Below are 21888 nucleotides of genomic sequence, written 5' to 3'. Positions count from 1 at the left end.
TGTCGCTGGTGAAACTTGCTCTATTAATCTAATCCCTGAATATGCCTCAATGCCGTACGGCTCTCCCTAAAGATTTCTCGCCGAGGGAGGTAATAGCTATTTAAATGCCCATTTTAGAATCCTAGAGGCCTATCTATTCCCCAAAGATGCCTAATAAAGGCCTTCCTTGGTTGGTTGGTTTACTTTAAGAGACATTTGGGGATTAGACTGTACCGGTATCTTTGATATTAGCGTCTTCCTTAGTAGAGTCGATTACCATGAGGGCCAAGCAGTCAATTGGTCCACCGATTCCAGGCATTTTGTGTCCCCGCTCGACTGATTCGGCATAAGTCGTATCTCCAAGCGTCTGGTTGATCCAGTCCTGCATACCCTCCCAGGCTGGGCGAACACTGCGCCACAAGTAGTGGCTGCTGTTTACTCCTGACTGGCTTCTACTCAGCTGGAAGTAGAACTCGTTGACGTCATGCTCGGCATGAAAACACCCGAACGCCTGAACAAAATAGTCGATTCGCTTAAAGGCGATATGGTCTTCCATCGAAGCTAAGATGGTTGCGTTCGTATCGGGATTTGCCTCATATACACGTTCGTGTGAGTGCCGAGGCCTGATCAAAGGTGGCGCGGCGGCCACCTTAGACGCCTGCTGACACTCTAGCTTTCTTCGCTTGGCCTGCTCTCGTTTGAACTTTGCTAACCGTTTCAGACTGCCTGGGCTGAGGACGACTGGGATCAAGACTGATGATGCTTTGGTCCTGTTGCTCCCCGCCGATAGGGTGCTAGGGTTGCCCTCCTCGTCGACGTCTTCCTCGTCGACGTCTTACTCATATAGTTGGGACTCCCCATCCATTTGCATGTATCGCTTGTGTTGTCGACGCCTTCTGAAGGGTGCTTGACGCTTTATTTGCAGTGGTGGGCGCCTTGAAGAATGAGCATGCGATGTAAGGAATGATGTGGAAGTGGGTGCGATTGACGTTCATGATTTGCGCAGTCAACGCTTTTAGTTCAGAAGCCGTGAACGCCTTCAGGAAGCTGTGAACGCCTTCGGTCGGCTGTCCATAAGACTAGAAAGGATGAGGTATTTGATATAAGAGGAAAAGAAACTAAGAGCTGGGGAAGAAGGCTGGTGGCCGTTAGATAGCTGTGAGGTGTAAGGACTGCCGGAGATAGAGTGCTGGCCGTAAGGGGGTGCGCTGTAGTGAGGTGAAGAAGGTACGCTGGGTGATGTTTATGTTGTTGGTTGGGTGCTAGAAATATAATACGGAATACTAATGAGTTAGACTAAAATCTTCCAAGCTGCTAGTTGATTATTTCGACTTTTTGCCCTGGGGGCTTCATTTCCTCGTCCATCACCGGTTTCTCATACTCATACTTCTCTACCATATCCGACGCTGTCTCCATAAGTCCTGCCCTAGGGCAGCTGGTGTTAAGCTGTGTGTTAGAATACACATGTAAGAAGAGGGCATTCCTAGAAGGCAGTATGGAGCTGCATTTTTTGCAGGTCCGACGGTCGGCTAGTTAGCTAGGGTTTGGCTGGCCTGTTGGAATTAACTGGCCTGTCGTCAGGACTATCGGAAGGACAACGCAATCGACAGGCTAGATTAAGATAACTGTCTAGATCCGGGCGAGGAAAAGTGAGAGCATTCGGACTGCTTAGCTTGGTTAGCTTAACTGAGCCAACTGAAGGTTGAAGGCTTCTGACTCGGCTGTCAAGTCGGCTTGCTAGGTCCGAAGGATTTCAACTTGTCGGCTGAGGTCCTGTTGCCGTTGATCAAGCTCATCTTCCTAGTCGTTGAGCTTGTCGATCCATCTGTTGATATTGTTTGTTTGGCTCGGTCGGCTAGGAAGGCTCTGTTGAGGACTTTGACTGTGCTTCTTAGAATGAAGAGGGCTTGAGATGGTGCCTCAGAAGAAAGAGGGCTTTGACGGTGCCTCTAAGAATGAAGAGGGCTTATCACTATTCTATACCACGGCTCTGACTGAGCTTTGCGGGTAGTGTGTGTGTGTTTTTCTTGACCTTAATAACGTGTTAAGGCTTAGTATAAGATATATACCAAAATCACCAAAGCTCTCTCGGTAAGAGGGTTGTACTGCAACCGGGCTTTTCGGCTCTTGTTGTCAGTGTCACGGCGCGCAATGGCCGTAGCAGTACTATATAGCTTACTACAGGTTGCAAGTTGTTAACTTGCAATTCTGGCATCCTTTTGGGGGTTCTAGCGCAGTGGTAGTGAGTGCTGCAGGCTGGCGCCGTCACAGTCAGCCATTTCACTAGATCAGCTCTTGCTATTAGCTATTTCACGGCCTTAGACTCGTTAACTATTCAGAACTAATAAATTTACGGATACCCAGGCTCCAAATAAGGCCCCATTGGCAGCGCGCTAACCCAGACAAGGTGGTGGAAAACGTCGCCAGGGCTTGTTCACGAGCGATAGCATCCCCGGGGAGATACCTAGATAGGGTGGCCAAAATATCCGCTGGCGTTACGAGCGACATCATCGGGAAGAAACCACTGCAGTACCTGCAACCTCTCTCTTCACAACATCACGGCTCTTAATAAACACCTACAGTCTTATCCCCAAATTCCTTTTAAAGTAAACAAACCAACTAAGGAAGGCCTTTATTAGACATCTTTGGGGAATAGATAACGTGTGTGATAAGCGAGATGAACAGACAAGCGAGTTGAACAATTTCCACAACCTCACCACAACTACCCTCAATTACACAACCACAACACTAGGAAATAACAATAACTGAATCGGAAACAGATGAATCAGACGATTCTGCAGCCTCCTTGCACGTACGTGCATTATGGCCAGGCTTGCCGCATACGCCACAGCATCGAATCTTCGTACGAGACCCCCCTGCACCACCACCATTTTGTCGTGTTTCCTGGACTAACTGCCCACCCACAGCCTTCTGATCTAGTAGATCCTGTGCCTCTTGTATAGTAAGTGATCCTCTAAGCCGAACACGTGTTTTCTTGGCTCTCCGTCGCTTACTAAGCCCCTCATTGGCCTTCCGAAGTGCTGAGACCTCTGTACGCAAAAGAGCCACCTCGTGCATCATAGCCATCGTACCTTTAGCTAATCGATCCACAGCAGTCAGCATTGGTGTTGGAGAGCTGCCCTGATGGTTGGAAATTCGAGTTTTGATGAACGCTGACTGTGAGGCAGCCTCTCTCGGGTTTTGTGGCGTTTGGGAGACCCAAGGTAGCGATGTAGTTAGGCTTGTAGCTGGGGGTGTTGGAGTCCGAATACGCACATCTAGCTTGGATATCACCCTCTCTGGATCGTACGGCACAAGGCCGGCTCCAGCAAACCCCCCCTGGATATTCCTTTCCGTAACCGAAGCAAAAAACGCCTCTCTAAACCCACAAAGAAACTCCAGCTTGCTAATATGTGTGATGTTCATCCGCATCAGCTGCTCAATCTGACAGCCGTACGCCTTCTTCAACGGCCCAAAGCAACCAACATCCAATGGCTGAAGTAGGTGTGAAGAGTGCGGAGGCATACAGAGTGTGATGATGTTGTGCTCCCGGCAGTAAGTCTCGAATTCTTCGGAGTGGTGGCTATCGTGGCCGTCGAGAATTAACAGTCGGTATATTCCCTTCGTACGAGATGCTGTGTGGAAATCGAAGTGCCGAATCCAATCCATGCCTTTCTCATTAGTAGTCCAGCCATTGTCGGTTGTTGCGATACGCCAGGTACCCGGAAGGTTGCACTCTTGATACCAGTTAGCAAGGTGATATTGCCCAGCTAAGATAATGAATGGTGGGATAGTCCAGCCTAGAGCATTCACTCCTTGGATGACTGTAGCCCACTCTCGATTACCAGGCTGGGCTTGCTTAGCCCTACCACGGCCATCAGAGGTAGTAACTACCATAGCGGGGATGATAATGCCCATCATAAAGCCGGTCTCGTCGAAATTGTACAAATCTTCGTCAAGGATACCGTACTTGGCCTTCGTGTTGTGCACAAGCGCAAACCACTCGCGAATAACTTTTGGATCTTCGCATTTGGCCCTCTGGTAGTCGTATTTACGCGTAAAACGCGTCCGAAGTTCTGGCTGGCGCTTGACGAAGTTGTGAGCCCAGCGTGTACCGACAGAGGGCGCGTCGCGTTCGCGTAGCGATCGATTGGCCATATCTTCTACGTACGAAAGCCGGGGATGAAATGCGCGCGCACATAGCTCAATGATGTACTGAACAATCGTTTTCTCTTCCAAATCCGTAAGCTTACGCGAATTGGCTGGAGTATCACGTCGTGCAGGTTTGCCGTCGCGTCGGTTGCGTATAGTATTTACCATGACTTGATATGTTGTTGCTGCAGCTCGAATACTGAGTTTTGGGTCGTTTTGAATAGCCCTGAGGGCCAAATTCACCCTAGCTTCGTATGAAGGAAGAGACATTTGAGTTTGTTGAGGAATTTGGTGTTTTGTAGAGAGGAGGCGCGTCGCGTCAAAAGTGTTCAACTCGCTTGTCTGTTCATCTCGCTTATCACACACGTTAGGCCTATAGGATTCTAAAATGGGCATTTAAATAGCTATTACCTCCCTCGGCGAGAAATCTTTAGGGAGAGCCGTGCGGTATTAAGGCATATTTAGGGATTAGATTAATAGAGTAAGTTTCACCAGCGATATAATCTCTCTTTTGTCCTGAGAATCTAATTAGATCGCCTCTCTGTGTTCTCCAGATAGATATTTCACCGGATTGGTTTCCCCGTGTTCTCCAGGCAGCTACTTCCACTAGATCGGCTCTCTCGATCAGCCATTTCACCAGGCCGGCTCTCTCTGTTAGCTGTACTGAAGCGGTGAAAGGCACCACAACACTAAGGCGAGCCGCAGGCGAGCCTTACAGAGTACAGGTTCCGGATTCCACAGCCGGGGAGTCAAAAAACAAAGGAAAAGGCACTACTCTGTGTGCACTGGTTACAGCGCCCCGAGGTACAACGTCAGAGGAATGCTATCGGTTGACCTGATGTCCCTCTTGTACGCGTAAAAGGCACGGTACGCGGGCCTAATGCTCAATAATTTGTAACGGCTTTTATCCAAGTCATCTCTATCCTATAGGTATATAGAATAAGTCGTTTCTACCACAGTGGCGTTTTTCTACTTTTTCGGAGGCATATTTAGAAGCGCCTCATCGTAAAATATATTAGTAGATTGATTATTTGTCTCGTGAAATAGACGTTATCGTATTGGTATAGGAGGAGTATGGTGAGTTAAATTGGTGAACGTAGTAAGGTAAATCTGGGTTGGATAGGAGACAAAGGGCTATGGTAAATAAAATGGTGAAGCGGTAGACTGGGATAGACTTCATAGTATGCCCCTGAAAATGGCTTAGGCAAGTTTGCGACCGGACGCTCCTGGTACGAAGGGAGTAGTAGCCCGTGAAGTTGCCTCTCCTTGCCTTTTGGTCAAGGAGGACTTTAAGACCGGAATACGCCCAGGACCAGGCTCGTGAAATCGGCACTAGCGCGATTATAGGTAAGGAGGACTTCAAGCCCGCGATGCGCACCAGGCAACGCTCGTGAAATCGGCACTGGCGCGCTTGTGGTATCTGAGCGTGGAATAAGCTAATGCTGCTCTTGTCTTGCTGAGGAGGCCGTTCTGGAGCGTTTCTTTGCAGGAACTTGAGTGGCTGATGTGGAAGGAAAGAGCGGTCGTGAGTGTCTACGATTCTTCCTTTTCCTGCGCGAGCTGGAGTGATAGAGGTAAAAGAAAAGAGCGGCCGTGATCGTTTGCTATGCTTCCTTTTCCCACGCGAGCTGGAGTGGTCGATGAGGGGGTTCAAAGTACTCCCATAGTCCCCTTTACACTAGTGTGTGCGTGGTGATGATTATAAGCTATTTTACTTTTATAACCTAATTAACCGTGCAAGTCTCTCCTTGGCTTCACTAATCCGCCAAACTCTGGGTGGGCTATGTCAGTCATTCTGGGGTTGATAATGAAGGCTGGCGTGATTTCCCGAGCAGACGAATCGTTCTTGACTACTAATCGTCATCCTGCAGCCATTATCTAGCTCCGTGGAAACCCCTACTGCCTCAAGTTTCAGTCCAGTCCCATTTCCTCTGCCTCCCTCTCCTCCGGACAGTCCGTTCAAGCTGCCAACGTGTATCTCGTGGGACTTGAGAGGACCATGGCGCACCTTCGTAAACATGTTCAGGTCTCTGATCACTGCAGGTGACAGCCACATCTCACTCACCCCGCTCGGGAGCCGGGGCCGTGGAGGGTTAGGGTTGGTCAGTACGGGTTACAGGGATTAAATGGCCTGGTCCAGGTCCAGGCCCCAACAGCGATGGAGGTCTAGCTCGGCATGGCCCGCCCGCTAAAACAGTGGGCGGTGTCACGTCGTCGCGGCACGCCAGCACCTCAACACCTCGTCTCAGGTCGTCGTGTCTCTCTGCTGGCAGAAGAATCGAATCAAAGCAACACAAACCACCCCATTCCCGAATGGTAGTTGAATAGCTGTCCAATCAACAACCAGCTATGGTTTTATTGTGCGCTCAACAAAGACTGCACAATTTTCTCGACCTTTGGCGAGCTTGGTAGTCGTGGTCGTGCCTTTCTTTGTGCGACGGCAGCACAGCAGCGCAGCACCTTGTGTGCCCCTCAAGGGCCTTTGCCTCCGCCTCCAATGGCGCCGACGCCTTACTCAGACGACCCTTTCGTCTCTGCTGTCAGACACAGCCGACACAGAAGAAGCAGCACAAGCAGCAGCCGCAACAGAAGTCGAAGCCGAAGCCGAAGCCGAAGGAGGATGTCGCACGAAACAGCGTCTTCCGTCTCGACCACGAGCCTCGTCTTCGAGCGCATCGATGAGCGCCTCGCCGCCAAGGAAGCCCGCTCCCCCGACGACGACCACCCGCTCAAGGATGACCCCGACCACGATGATCTCGAGACGGGGCCCTTCCTCGGCAATGGCACTGCCTCCCAAGAGGACCACCCGGGGCCCGTACTCGGTCCCAAGCGCATGGATCGGGGGCTACGTAAAGTGCTTATCATCGGCGCCGGCCTCGTGGTTGCTGCCTGGGTTATCGGCCTCTTCGCCTACATCGCTACAAAGTCCTACAAGCATGCCTCTACCTTCGAGCATGACCCACAGGCGACCGTCTCGCGAGGAAATGGAAAGCAGGTGACGCTGGATCAGGTCATGGGCGGCTTCTGGCGCGCCGAGAGCCACAGCATCAGCTGGATCGCCGGTGCCGACGGCGAGGACGGCCTGCTGCTCGAGCAGGGCGCGGCTGGCAAGGAGTACCTCGTCGTCGAAGACATTCGGGCCAGGAACCCGAGTGCCGCAAGCCAGCCTCATGTCCTGAAAAGTAAGACCTTGATCAAGTCTGGCACCTTCGAGTACGGCGGAAAGACGTACCAAGCGTCCACGACAAAACCCAGCAGGGATCTACAGAGAGTGCTAGTTGGGACAAATATGCAGTCCAATTGGCGCCACTCGACTCGGGGCATTTACTGGATTTTTGACGTGAACACCCAAACTGCCGACCCTCTGGTTCCGGGCGAGCCCGAGGCGCTTGTCCAGCTGGCCCAATGGAGTCCGACAAGCGACAGTGTTGTCTTGACAAAAGACAACAACCTTTTCATCCGCAGGGTCGGCTACGACAAGATCACCCAGATCACCACCGACGGCGGCTCAGAGGTGTTCAACGGCGTCCCTGACTGGGTCTACGAGGAGGAAGTGTTTGGCGGAGCCAGCGCCACCTGGGTGTCGGATGACGGCAACTACATCGCCTTCTTGCGCACCAACGAGACAGGCGTTCCTGAGTACCCTATCCAATACTTTGTGTCCAGACCGAGCGGCAATACCCCGAAGCCCGGCGAGGAAGCGTACCCCGAGGTCCGGAACATCAAGTACCCGAAAGCCGGCGCCCACAACCCCGTCGTCGACTTGAAATTCTTCGATGTGGTCCGCGGTGATGTCTTTTCGGTCGACAACATCTCTGGCCGGTTTGCTGATGATGATCGGCTCATCACTACAGTTGTTTGGGCCGGCAGTCAGATCTTGATCAAGGAGACGAACAGGGTCAGCGATGTTATGCGCGTCGTTCTCGTCGATGTGGTTGTGCGCACCGGAAAGGCCGTCAAGACTACCGATGTCAAGGCGATTGACGGAGGCTGGTTCGAGATTTCGCAGAAGACAAAGTTCATCCCGGCCGACCCCTCCAAGGGGCGAGCGCACGACGGCTATATTGACACTGTCATCCACGACGATGGTGACCACCTGGCATACTTCTCGCCTTTGGACAATCCCGAGCCGGTCATGCTTACCTCTGGAAACTGGGAAGTTGTTGATGCTCCATCAGCCGTTGACCTGGACAGGAATATTGTCTACTTTGTCGCAACAAAGGAGTCGTCTATCCAGCGCCACGTCTACCAAGTGAAGCTCACCGGACATGACCTGGCACCCGTGTCTGATACCACGGTCGAGGGCTATTATAGCATTTCGTTTTCCGCTGGGGCCGGCTATGCCCTGCTGTCGTATTCAGGCCCTGGAATCCCGTGGCAAAAGGTTGTCAGCACTCCAAGCAATTCGGCCAAATACGAACATGTCGTAGAAGAGAATAAGAATCTGGCCGAGAATGCCAGGAAGCACGAGCTTCCCATCAATATCTACGGTACCGTAAACGTAGACGGCGTCGAGCTCAATTACATTGAGCGACGGCCGCCACACTTTGACGAGAGCAAGAAGTACCCAGTCCTCTTCCAGCAATACAGTGGCCCGGGCTCGCAGACTGTCAACAAGAAGTTTGCTGTCGACTTCCAAGCGTACGCGGCTGCTGGTTTGGGCTATGTGTGTGTGACGGTCGATGGACGGGGCACCGGATACATTGGTCGCAAGAACCGTGTCCTCGTCCGTGGCAATCTGGGCCACTGGGAGTCACACGACCAGATTGCGGCTGCCAAGATATGGGCAGCAAGGAAATACGTCGACGAGGCTCGGCTCGCCATCTGGGGCTGGAGCTACGGTGGCTTCATGACTCTCAAGACGCTGGAGCAAGATGCCGGCGAGACTTTTAGTTATGGCATGGCCGTCGCGCCCGTGACGGACTGGCGCTTCTACGACAGCATATACACAGAGCGATATATGCTCACGCCGCAGACAAATGGCCACGGCTACGATACGAGCGCTATCACCAATGTCACGGCCCTCTCGCAGAACGTGCGGTTCCTCCTCATGCACGGCGTTGCAGACGACAATGTCCACATGCAGAACTCGCTGACGCTGCTGGACCGGCTCGACCTGGTCGGCATTGAGAACTACGACGTCCACGTGTTCCCCGATAGCGACCACGGCATCTACTTCCACAACGCCAACCGGATTGTTTATGACAGTGAGTGTTCCCTAATTTGCAGTAGCCCCACGGTAAAAGTGAAAACGCTAATCCGGCCTCGGTAGAACTAAGCAACTGGCTTGTCAACGCCTTTAATGGGGAATGGTTAAAGATCGCCAATGCGCTGCCGAACGGAAGTAAGGAGAAGAGAGACCTCGCCGTGACACCCTTGACCTAATAGAGCAGGTCTGGACAACATACTAGCAAACATTATGAGCTAGCTGGTGTATGCCTTGGTGTACTGTCGGCCATATGGAGACTCTTCATGACATTGAGAATCCCGTGTTCTGATAAAAACACGGCGGCTATTGAACCCAACCGTGTTCAAACTCGGCCTGTGTCAACTTTTCACGGTCACTTTAACTATGACTTGAGAAATACACGTTTGGTATTTCAGTTTTTGAGGTATTTCGGCATATCATTGACTCCTTGTCGTCACACAGCTTCGCACAGCCATCTTGTCAAACAGAAACCTGCCGAAGATATATCTTTCGAGATGCGATTTCTGTCAGAAAGGACCAGCAACAGCCATATCGTCCGTGCTGTGCTCTGGGGCTTGGCCGTGTTTTTTTTTTTTTTTTGGGGGGGGGGGGGGTGGATATATATAGATTAGGCTCGTAGGAAGGAAGCTTGGGGGTTCTCTGCCCCCGTTGGATTCATGCCATGTCATGCATACCCTCGTTCCCTCTTGCACTAGTTCTCTGCCTTGTTTCAAAACTTAGCATGTCTGCTATTTAACAGTCTAGAGAAAAACATCACATGCTCGGACCTGGTTCCTGCAAGGCGGCCGGCCAGCGGCAAGGAGCCCGCCCTCTGCCCTCTGCCCTCTACCGAGTGACTGACTACCTACCTCCTACCTAGATATTTCGGCGCAGCATAGTTGTTGTACGCGTCTGTTAGTGCTAGTGTTGGTGTTATACTGGGGAGAAAAAATGTTCTTGTTCCCGCTCTCCGTCAATGCCGTTGCCTAGGACACCCCCCTTCCCAACCCAACACACACTTCAACAAGAGGCTGCTCCTCAGCCACAGCCATAGCCACGCTCCTCCCCATCCATCATCCCTTATCGCCTACTTGCCTCAGGTAGGAAATCAGTCGCCCATTCAAAGCCACCACATCGTCGGGAGCTTCCTTTTTCCTGCGCGGGGGGGCGGGGTTGCGCAACGAATGAGCATGCGAGGAATACTTACGAGGCTGCCGGCCAGCCAGCCTGACAACGGAGAGAGAAAGGGGTGGTCACCTCACAATTGCGTCTTTTGCCAGACGAATCCCATTCACAATCAAGCCTGCCTACGGTAACTGTCCCTATCTACCTACTATTGGGTAATCCTTTTTTCGCCCCTCCTTTTCCCTCCCTCTTCTCGATAACTTGCAGAGAAAAATGAGACAAAAGCCTGTTCGTCTCTCTCGCCTAGGTATTGTGAACCAGATTAAGAACGCCGGGCGTGATTCGCAGTTTCTTCTTCCATGTGCCAATGCGCGTAACAACGCACGCAACGCACGCACTAACATGGAACACAAGAACACCTCTCTTTTTTTTTTCTTTTCTTTTTTTGCGGGATTGCCTCTTTTGACTTGCTTACCCCATCGTGCAGCAACACCAAGAGAAAAAAACTTGCTCCAAACGGACTTGTCCACGTGCGTTTGCCTCGGAAGGACTTTTCTCTGTTTAGATCTTACTTGCATGCGCCGTGCATGGCATACCTTACTTGCCTGGAATGGGAATGGATGGGTGCGGTGCGGCCATGTTTCATTCATCTGCGGTGTCCTTTTCTTCTACTTTGTTTCTCTACATACCTAAGGTGGCTAGCTTTGGCTTGCTGCTCTGGTTTCATATGGCTGACCGCCTTCTTTAGTGTAAGGTGCTCAATACAACACACACACACAAGTTGGTGGGTATCTACGCCATTGTAGGAATGAATGTAGGCGTTGGATATTTCATTTTGAATCATAGAAAATCTCGTAGTGAAGAGGGAAAAAGTTTCGCACATGACTGAGTGTCCGCTGTGTCTTTCGATTAGTCAATTTAGATTGCGAACCTCCTCGCAGGTTCCAGTTATCGTCACTTCTCTCCCTTACGAGGCACGACATTTTCGTATTGTTAGTGATGGTTTCTTGCTCAGTAGCAATGAGTGAGTGAGTCACGAATGCAACGACGGTGAGTTTCGTTTGCCCGTCTCGAACAGCAGCCAAACAACGCAGCCGTTCTGTTCTGGGAAGCACCGAGCATAGCCCCTGCGTGCGCGTGTCCTGGAAGAGGTACCCTACTGTGCGTTTGTACTGTATGTATATGCATATATACAGTATGTCCTTTACATTCTACTGAGGCCGCGGAGGCTGGAAAAGAGGAATGGCTGCCACGATGCAACCAATCCCCAAGCCATCCCGCAGCCATTTTTGTCATGTGAGTGAGAGCCTTGTATTTGACCAAGCAAGAGTGTGAGCTGACCAGTTGATGGAGACCGAGACCTGCCAGGCAAGCATCGGGACTGTATGTATGTATGTATGTATGTATGTATGTGTCCGTACGGAGTATCCGCAACATGCAATCATACATCAATTCGTGTGTTCGTGCGCCCAGCCAGCAACGTCATTACGAAAAATGATGCTGGCCCGCAGCGCGCCAGACAATTAGGTAGTTAAGGTAGGCCCCTGGGCGAGTAAGCACTTTCTTCAAGCCAAACACTGTCGTCAGATCTCTAAGCAGAAAGCTACGTTACCTACGTCATCCCAAAGCCTCCGCAGCCCATCTTCCATGGAGGTGGAGGTAAAAGTCGGTACGGACACGGGCTTTGAAACCCGGTTGCGATGCCACGGGTATCCGTACATACACACGCACACTAATGTAGAGGCACACACTAAAGACGTGTGGTGAAAGGCTGCTGTAAATAGCTCTCAAGAGCCCCTTATCAGGTGAGGCGGCGACAGACCGGACGCGACGAATGCGAATGGGGGTCGATGCTAACGCGACCTTGGCGTCGGCGGCATTATCATGACCTGCGGGTACAGGGTAGTGATGCCCTAATGTCGCCCTCAAGACGAACCAATACGGTTGAGAAGACCGCCCGTACTAGCCGGCAGCGACCAGTGCATCGCCAAAAATCGCATCGTCGCAATCGCCTAGACTTGGAGAGTTGCGTAGACATTGACATGACGGAATGCCCGGATATCGTTTGCATCCTCTCATTGTCACCCTGTAGAGTCACCCCGAAGCAACCGAAAAGAGGAAGGCGAGAAAATTGTTCAGGCTCGGAATTCCGCAACGGCCGGAGGGGAGAAAATGGAGGGCAAGACCTCCAAAAAAAAGAAACAAAAATTCATGCAGGTTGGCCACTCGGAGGCAGTGCAAAACATTCGTGTCTGGAATTCCGCCTTTTGGGTCGGCCTTCGAGACGACGGCCGACTCGGGTCGTTCCACAGCCCCTTTTCCCACCGCGGAGCGGACATTGTGCACATCCTCCATGCAAGTGGCCCCCCCGTTACCGTTCCACCGGGTCCGCTCGAATCCCTCCGCCGGGTTCCCATCGCGGCTGCATTCCGTCCCAGGCAGGCCTCGACGCCCTGCTCTGTCTGCCTCGCTGGCTGGCCTATCAGCGCAGATCTGCCAGAAAGAGAGCTGTGATAGGGCTGTTGCATCTGTAAAGCATAAACAATAGCAAATAGCAACGTTGCGGGAATACCTATCGGGCGCGAAAAGGGGGTTCGTGCTTACAACGCTTGGAGGATTCTGGAACCGATTATGTCAGGTTCTTGAGAAGCATATGCCAGGAGAGGACCCGGAGAGGGCTGTTCGCTAGTCTCTTAAAATCTCCTGCGGAAATCCTGCGGCATGGGCGGACGTGTGGCTCGTGACGAAGCCTAAAATCAGGTCCTGATTGGCAGCTGAAAAGGTGGCTGGCCATACGGCATATGTAGGGAGGTATGAAGTTGTCGCTTGCCCCTGGTGCTGAAGGCATGCCGGTCAGAGGCTGCGGCGGCCAAGGCACGGATAGTAGGCGACTGGAAAGTGGCCGAGCCATCGGCCATAACTTGGTAGGCGAAGGTTGTATGAGGTCTGTGAGTGTGTATATTCGTTTCAAAGGAAAAAGCAACCATGGCTCTCTCATCAAGGGGGTTTTGGCCCTTTTCTTGGTATCCAGTCTTCAGCTTGATCGCCTCGGAACCGAGTTTAGGCCGGGACATGGCAATGGCCGCTAGGGAACAAGCTCGGTGGCGGGTCCGAGCCGGCCACTGTCAGGACAGTGAGAGGCTCGGTGAGTGTCAGTCCCAGAATCCAGATAGCAACGCGGGGGGCAATTCATCGTCCATGACTTATGTGCAGGAGCTATGGCGGGGTTACAAATCATGGTGTAGGGGGCAGGAATACACGATGCTGCACCTTAAATTGCATCACTGTGAACAGAGGGAACCCTGTCTTTTGACTGCCATCGCCAGGATTCCTGTTTCGCATAACACTGTAACGGCGCAGATCGACTTGACAAGGCCTCGGATGCACTTGATGTTTACCCGTTTCTAGAAAAGAAACTAACACCAACGGCCTCATCCATGCTAGATACTGAAGAAGTTAAGAGGAGAGTGGTATGGAAGTATGGAAGTACTGTATGTACGAATACAGTACCATGGATAGCCATGGCAAACCAAGGGGCGGTCAGCAGTCCTGGTTAGATGCACGCTCAACCTAGCGAGACGAGGACGGACACGACAACGCGAGAGAAGGGTCAATGCTGCAAAGAACTTCACCGAAAGGCAAGGAACGGGGGCATCTGTCCACTGTGCGTAGTAGCTCAGGCGCCGTCTTTCCGCATTCGAGACAGTCCACATTCGTTTTGGGATGAGCAACCTGAGCAAAGACGCAACAGACGTGGCCGCAGAAATGCGGCCATCTTCGACATTTATGATAGAGCGACCGGTGTGTCCAAGTCGGGCGCTGCACGTTGCAAGGCAGACCCGCCCGTTACGGTTGGCAATTGCCATTCAATGGCAGGCGTAGCCATCCCGCCTTTCGGGGCTTTAGCTTCTCTTGTAACTGGTAGGTGGGGGGACAGAACAGGCCGAAGATATGGAAAGTGGTATTGAAAACAGCCTTCAACCGCCCAGTGCTGAACCCTCACATACCACTCCATACTTGATCTACGGAGCAGTGAGGTCGGATGCTCGGTGGGATGCAATCTATTTTGTCCCTTGTTATTTTCCCACCTCTAAAAATAAATAGCATACGGAGTTGTGTGTAGGGGGTTCTAGTTGCAACGTACATGCCTTACGTACTCCGTACCGCAGTGGAGATCGGTAGCTGCTACCCCGTGTATGTTCTCGCGGATCCTTAAGTGCATCCTTCGGTAGGGAGGGTAGGGTTCTTCGTGAGCGTCTGGGGCCCGGGACTTGGGGCCGGGCGTAGGGCTGGCGGCGAAACCGACGCATCCTCAGTCGATGGCACCCTGGCGACCAATCGAAGGCGACAATAGCTGCGTGGGGTGGCCCCCAGAACTGGCCTCTCCAAGCCGCAACGGTTCACAGCCCGCCGACCGCCGCCCGACATTGGGCGTGCAGCGACGGCACCATGGACAACGTAAGCATCTCAAGGTTAGGGAGGAATAATCCTGAGATGAGCCTGTGCTCCCGTCGCCAAAGGGGTTTCCGGATCCCGTCATGGTCGTAGGAAGAGAGTTAGGCAGGCAGGCAGGGAGGCAGGTGGGCAGGCAGACAAGCTTGTCGAGGCTGCTCCGTCGGTCGCCAAGTCGAGATAGACCTTCCTTCCAACACATCTTTGACCTTGAAAGCGTGCAGATGCGGGAAATCACATGTACACACAATACTCCGTACCTAGCTCGTACTTGCCTTGAACCTGGTGCAGGTTCGAGGCAGGTTATCCGAACCTTCCATTACTAAGGTAAGGTACTTCATTTGGGTATGTATATGTAAGGAGTACCTCCCGCGCGATTCCTTTTCCAGACTCACCGCACGCACCTCCACGCCGTCCCTTCCTAACTAGGTCGGCGCCTCCTCGACCGTACCTACCTAGACAAGTTAGGGAGTTGTCAATAATGCTCGCCAGCAGTCGGAAAGGCCATAATCATGACAATGGAATGCAGTTGCAGGTTCCAACTCGGGGCTCGGTGTTTTCTTGCCTGCACTCATGCGCGCCTGCCCAACGGGATGTTCCCCCTTCTGCCTACCTTAGCCAGATTTTCTAATAATTATGACTTCTGGTATTAGGGGCATGCACGTAGGCAAGGTACCCACCCGCCTTTTACTCCGTCCCATCCAGTTCAGTTCAAGTTGTTCTTGATCGCGATCGAGACAAACTGAGATGATGCTATCCAAGATACGGATACCTAGCATACATCTAACATTCCTCTTTTGCAAGTCCAGTATCTACCTACAAGCTACCTGTAAATACTCATCTGCCTGTCTACCTACCTGCCTGCCCACCAGCTTCCGTTGCATGTTATGCCCATCGGACCTTAACATTGTCATCTCTTACCCAACTCCGAGGAGGCGTTATCTTGTACTACGTGTCCTGTCCCGTCGTCTACCTGATATTTCCATTGCCGTGGCCCCATGCTTCCCGCCAGGTTGTCTCTCGGTTGACCCACCCCCTCCCTCAAATCCCTTCCCGTCCACCCGTCATCCGCCTCATTCTCGGCGTAGGTCAGTTGCAAGGCCCAAGGCGCAAGGCACTTGCCGTGGACACAAGCCGGATCTCGATCCCTGGCCGACGCGAGGCACTCGGCCCCTCTCCCCCTTGCCATTGTCACAAGGGACGGGGCCTACCCTTACACTTCTCACCTTGTATGTGGAACGGCCCGCACATGCTCGATATCGGCTCTTCAGAGACCGATAGACAGCAAAAGGAGGCCAGGCCGACTCAGTGGCGACCGGCAACTCGGAGGTAGCGTCGTCCCGTCTTGGTTGCTTCTGAGTACGGACGATAAGTACCTTCGTTGCCTCACCGTTGAAGGTGGTTGTCTCCGAGTGATCCTGTTCGCTCGCTTGACGACATTGTGCTGCCAACGGCTCATCAGCTTGGCCGTAGTCGCACCCCATCAGGTTTCTCAGACCCGGTTCGCCCAACAGGGGCGGGCCGCGACTTTGGGCCTCCGCAACCACCTATCTACCCCCTCTACGCCCAGCCTGCGACTGCTCAGCCCTATCAGCTTTTTACCTTTGCTTGATCTTCTTCACACGACAGATGCCTCGAGTATAGTTAAATCCCTTGATATCAGAACTCCCGCTCCTACTCGCCTTATCTCTCTTTTTCCTCCTCTCCTCCTCTTCCCCTATTTCCCTCCGCCCAAGGCTCGCTCCAATGTCGCTGTCCCCTACCACGGGCATCGGCAGGCTTTCCTTAGAGGCAACTGCAGCCGCACCTACCCGAGCCAATCTCCAAATGCAGCAATCTCGGGCAAGCTCCTCGACGGACGGGTCGGAACAGCACTCGGACGAGAGCGACTGGGAAGAGGATGAAGACGACGTCATTTCGTTACCCTCGGGTCTCAACTACAACATCTCTCGCGTCTCTCCCAGGACACAGAATGTGGTGCGAGAACTCATCAGCCAAGCCTCGGTTCAGGGGTCGCCACAGATATCGCTCGAGCTATGCGGGATAAAGGAGGAGAGCTCCGAAGGTGGTGGCATTTTTTACGCCTTTCAAATGCACGAAACCGTCCCTTGCTCAGTTCGCATTGGCGCCAGAAATAGCACGCGATTCTCGGTTCCCCGGTGCGAATGTCCCGATGCCAGATACCGACGTGCCCAGCCGTGTAAACACATAGTGTGGCTCTTTGACCACGTTTCGAAGCAAGCCCTTTTTGACCATGACCCTGATTCAGACCTCACCATGACAGAGATGGGCTACCCCCAAGAGCTCCAAGACCCTTTCCAGCATATCTCGCAAATGCGCCTTGACGTCCTGGCCGACAGCCTCCACTGCGACATATCAGCCCCTAGCCGCGATACCGCCCTTCCCAGCAGAAGTCGTGTGAGAGAAGCTCGGGAAATTGTTGCCGCCGTGGCTGGAGTCGGGGCCTCGGAACTCGACACCTACAGGCTCGACCTCGAGTCATCGTACAACAGCGACAACCTGATACGCCGTGGTGATCTCGAGGCCACACTCTTCTCCCTCATACTTGCGTCGCACTCCCTAGCCAATTGGGTGCGTGCCCAGCTCAACCCCACCGACCCAGCTGTCGACCCCTTTCGTCACCTGCAGCTACGTGCTTTGCGTATTCTCGCAGAGCTTGACGGTTATTCGTCGTCTCTTCATGACCCCGCTGCCGTCGCCGCCCGCCAGGAGGAGGGAAAAGAGGCAGAAGGCCCGCGAAGTGTAGCCTGGGCTGCCACACAGATTCGGCAATGTGTTGTGCAGATCGATAAGCTTGTGTCGCGCGGCTCCAGACCCCTAGCCAAGTCGGCTCGCGCATCGGCAGCACGAGCACTCGTGAGCATCCTCAAGGCCGTGACAAATCACAACTTCGACTCACACGGCGGAGCTACTCTTGACGACCGGAATCTATACATGTGCCTGGTGGGCAACCACGACACCGGCTTTGTCTACTCGGCTCTCGACACGCTGGTCGACCAGAGTCAATTCATCGAGGAGCTCGAGGGAATTATGGAATTGCTTGGCCGCTTTGGCTCTCCGGCCTCGTACGCCGCTAACATGCGAGGTCTCATCACCCGCATGCGCAGCCATACGACGGCCGGCAACTACGCTAGCACGGCCGGCAGCGGCTCTGTTGTCGGTGCCAGCACAAGCGGTATCCCCCGGACCGAGACACCTGCTCTGGAGACGCCGCCAGAGGAGGAGCCCCCGGCTTCGGGCTCTTCTGGTCCGAGTAGCGGACAATTTATTACCCCTGAGGTACCGGCAAGCGCATCAAAACGGGGGAGTCGAGGCGGTCGAGGCAGCCGCGGAGGAGGGCGCGGGAGAGCCGGGAGCTTAGGCACCGCGGGCTCGAAACGATCAGTGTCTGGTAGCGGGCAAGAAGGGGGCAAAGGCTCAAAGCGGGCACGCTAGAGGCGTTTGTTACGATGAGCTTCCCTTGTCATCGTCATATACCTCTCATATCTTGGCACGTTTGTTGTGCTGAATGTTGTGTTTTTCAATGAATGGATGGTGATATCTCGGGCTTTGCTGGTTTCCGGCTGGTCCAGAAGTCGGCAACTGCCCTTGTGAGAAGCAAGCGGCCTATTTCAATTCTATTATATTTAATTAGCGATGATACGAGATGAGCGATAGAAAAACGGGGACTGGAGAGCACGAGCTGGAACTCCATCTTGGACAGGATTCGCTCGGAATTTTCTATTTAGACCAACCAATGCTCGATTCAGGGGTTTCAGGGGTAGCATTCGAGATGCAGCAAAGCCCCTTCTTAGTCAATACGAGAAAATGTTTTAATGATGTGCAGTAGGCGCCAAAATCCAGTGCTTGTGGCCATTCGACAGGTGTGACAACTACGGATGGAAAGAAAGCAGAAGGTGGTGCAGTATCTTAAACATCATGATTCGTCTACAGTCTACTTCAAATTAAGTACTCCAAAAAAAAAAACCACGCCAATTTGCCCCGGTCAGGTATCTTATTCGTTCTTACCAGCGGGGGAAAACCTTGACCAGAATGAAAAGACTGACGCATAACCAGGCTGTGATCCGTGGAGATATATCACCGCGAGATCGATGAACATTTGACAACCAACCCCTTTTGAAAAGGAAAAAGAAACCGCCATGTTTTTCAGCTCGGGGCAAAGCCGACACTTGTCGCCTGGAATTGTTTCAACTCGTCTAGCACTTGCTCCAGCGTGGGCCGCTTGAAATAATTGTCATCCCACTCGCCGCGCGCCTTCATCCGCTCCCGCATCAGCAAGAAGTCTTCGGCGGCCTTCACCTCGGTCCGCCACCACTCTTGCGCGACCCTATGCACCTCGAAAGCAGCAACAGCATCCCCGTCTTGGTCTGTCTCCTGCTGCTGTCGTCCAGCAGGAGCAGAACGCAGCACGAGCTTGCTGCCGCGCCTGGTGATCAGCCTGGACAGGCCGTCCCTCCTGCCGCGCGTGCAGCGGTTGACGAGGTCGCGGAGGTGCGGCGGCGTGTGGCGGAACTCGGGGAACTCCATCTCGGGCTCGCGCTGGTACGACTGCCACACGGCGGCCAGCTGCGGCGCGCTCTGACCCTCGAACACGCACCACAGCACCCGCCCCAGCATGTACACCTCGGCCGCCTCCTGCTCGGCCGCCGACAGGCACAGCCACGGCACGTTGTAGCTCGCGTGGCCGCGCGCCGTATACTCCTCGTCGTCCTGCAGCGATTCCCAACCCGGGAGCTGCCGCGTCAGCACCGCCGCGAAGCGCGATCGGACGTCTTCGGGGACGGCCGGATCGTCGTCCGTGTTGTTTCTGTCATTGTTGCTGCCGCTGCCGATGCTACTGCCGCTACTATTGGGAGGAGACGACTCGTCACTGCTCGCCAGGATGCGCGCATAGTCCAGCGCATTCACCTCGGGCGCGGCAAACTCGCACCAGACGCCGCGCTGTTCAAAGTCGACCATGACCACGTCGCCCAGGCCCGACAGCACGATGTTGTCGAGGCGGAGGTCCGGGTAGAACATCCCCCCGCGCTCCCTAACGTGCAGCACTGCCGACGCCAGCTGTGTGGTCCATTTGAGCTGCACGTCTAGGGCGAGCTGGTCGTGAATGCGCAGCAGCGGCAGGGTGTCGCGGAGGCTGCCACCCGTGTGGAAACGGAGAACGAAGCCGACAACGGCAGTCTTGCCGCCGAACCGGCAGTACTTCGTGACGAGATATCTCGGCCGAGAGATTACGTGGGCATGCGGCTCCATGCGCAGGAGGTTCCGCAGCTCGATGTAGAGATATTTGGGGCCGCTTGTCAGAGCTTTGAGGATCCACAATTCCCTGTCATTCTCGTTATCGCCACCCTTGTCGTCCCGGCCTTGGTTGGCGTGGTCGATGTGGACAAGACACACGCTGTCGTGAAGCTGCTTGACAATGCTCAACCGCGAGATATCAATGGCCTCCGGCAAGAGGTCCGGAGCCAGCCCGAGAGAGCTAGCCAGCCTTGCCAGGCCAATCAACTGCTTTTCGACATAGTAGGTTGGGGCGATGGTGACTTTGATGTTGTGGATGTTGAGGTCCAGGTTCTCAAAGATGATGCGAGATCCAAACGGCAAGTTCTTGTACATGCTCGACACCGAGTCCGGCCCCTCATATCGCCTCGTTGCCGTCCAGGCCTGAAGCGTCCGAAGAATGTGGCTCGCGATGCCAAGGCGGCGGACTCGGGCCGGGTCTTTAGTGTGGAACGTGGCCTCTAGATCAAGCAGCTGCCGGAGAAGTGGGGAATTGGCGGCCTCCTCTGGTATGAAGACGTCGAAACGCATGGGCGGGGTGGCTCCCAGGAATAGAGGCAGCACATAATACTGGGTCCCCAGGCCAGTACAGCCGTCGATCCTCCAAAGGGGGTCGGCGAGCGGGCCGAGACTATCGATCCGGTTTTTGGGGTTCAGTTGTGAGCTGCCCCACGAGTCAGCCTCCACGAGGACAGGGGGCGGGACCCGCGGCGGGCTCTTGGAGAATGCCGCCGTCGGGTGGATGACATCACGGATCGACTTTGAGCTGAGCTCCATTGTTGTGGGAAAGGGGGTTGGGGGGCGGAACCGTCAGACTCGAGACCGGAGGATGGCGGAACTGCCGGAACGGATCAGCAGCCAAAAAAAAAAAAAAAGAGCACAAGTCGGCGGAAGCTTTTTGAAGCCATGCGCTCGGGGGTTGGGCGGATCGGCGAACGATTGCTCTTTTCGCGTTGCATAATCTGCCCCAAGCCGCGGGCGGCCACCATGGACGTGTGAAGATTGAGAGCACCATCAGCCTCTTTGTCTACTCACCGGCTGCAGGCTCCCGTCCGATCCTTCAGGCTCTCATCCACAAGCACACGCAAACATACACACACACACCTGCTGAAGAGCAAGAAACAGGAGAGGAGTTTCGAGCCGCCCTCTCTCTCCCTCCGTCAGCGCGGGAAGCGCGCCTCGCTGGCGGTTTATTGGGGCGTGGTGATGGCGTCCTATCAGGCTAAGGCGTTTGACCATCCAGCTTCCCGTGCATTTAAACGAGACGCTGGACAGAAAATGAGGCTCTCTATAGAGTGTTGTAGCTTGGCCGCCATAAGGTTAGTTGGTTGGCTGGTTGGCTGAGGGGTGCCTTCGGGAGAGTATCAAGCGATGACGGGGCCAACAAACATCTCTCGGTCGTTCTATCGAAGGGCGGGAAATCGTTTTGTTCCCTGCAAGAGGATCGAGTTTCAAGCTCCATCTGATTGGCTCGTGGGTTTTTGTGTTTTGCAGGCCGCCGTTCGTTCGCTTCTGCGCTTTATCAGCAGCCCCAGACGAGGATGTAGCAGAGAGATGCTGCGAGAGGCACCGCTTTTTGATGCTGTGACGCGATGGCCTCCTTTGCGAGTGGCAGCCCGATAGCTGCCGTGGCCAGCCGCCGAGAACCCTCCACTCCTTGTTGCTGCGAGGGAGCAGCGGCCAGGTCCACTAAAGAG

The 21888-nt window shown here is 53.8% G+C and overlaps 4 protein-coding genes across 4 annotated transcripts; 3 read left to right on the top strand and 1 right to left on the bottom strand.

Annotated features, from left to right (window-relative positions):
• Positions 1 to 6751: 6751 nt before the first annotated feature.
• On the top strand, positions 6752 to 9516 carry B0T26DRAFT_746356 (dipeptidyl peptidase IV N-terminal region-domain-containing protein; the record flags this gene model as incomplete). Its single annotated transcript, XM_060444682.1, has 2 exons — positions 6752 to 9338; positions 9404 to 9516. The coding sequence occupies 2 exons, from the start codon at positions 6752 to 6754 to the stop codon at positions 9514 to 9516; spliced, it is 2700 nt and encodes an 899-aa protein (XP_060303333.1).
• A 2576-nt stretch (positions 9517 to 12092) lies between these two features.
• On the top strand, positions 12093 to 13204 carry B0T26DRAFT_72114 (uncharacterized protein). The gene has a single exon (XM_060442523.1). It carries the CDS (start codon positions 12295 to 12297, stop codon positions 12976 to 12978), a length of 684 nt encoding a protein of 227 aa, XP_060303332.1. The 5' UTR covers positions 12093 to 12294; the 3' UTR covers positions 12979 to 13204.
• A 3438-nt stretch (positions 13205 to 16642) lies between these two features.
• On the top strand, positions 16643 to 18265 carry B0T26DRAFT_618143 (uncharacterized protein; the record flags this gene model as incomplete). The annotated part of the gene is made up of 1 exon (XM_060436023.1): positions 16643 to 18265. A coding segment is annotated over one exon (1623 nt), but the record flags the coding sequence as incomplete, so codon positions are not given.
• Positions 18266 to 19063: 798 nt separating this feature from the next.
• On the bottom strand, positions 19064 to 20968 carry B0T26DRAFT_633562 (uncharacterized protein; the record flags this gene model as incomplete). The annotated part of the gene is made up of 2 exons (XM_060436549.1): positions 19064 to 19724; positions 19782 to 20968. The coding sequence occupies 2 exons, from the start codon at positions 20966 to 20968 to the stop codon at positions 19064 to 19066; spliced, it is 1848 nt and encodes a 615-aa protein (XP_060303330.1).
• Between the last annotated feature and the right edge of the window lie 920 nt (positions 20969 to 21888).

This window comes from Lasiosphaeria miniovina (assembly GCF_030549165.1).
Source record: "Lasiosphaeria miniovina strain SMH2392-1A chromosome Unknown B0T26scaffold_1, whole genome shotgun sequence".
Taxonomy (NCBI): Eukaryota; Fungi; Ascomycota; class Sordariomycetes; order Sordariales; family Lasiosphaeriaceae; genus Lasiosphaeria; species Lasiosphaeria miniovina.
This window is presented reverse-complemented; position numbering and strand designations above follow the sequence as displayed.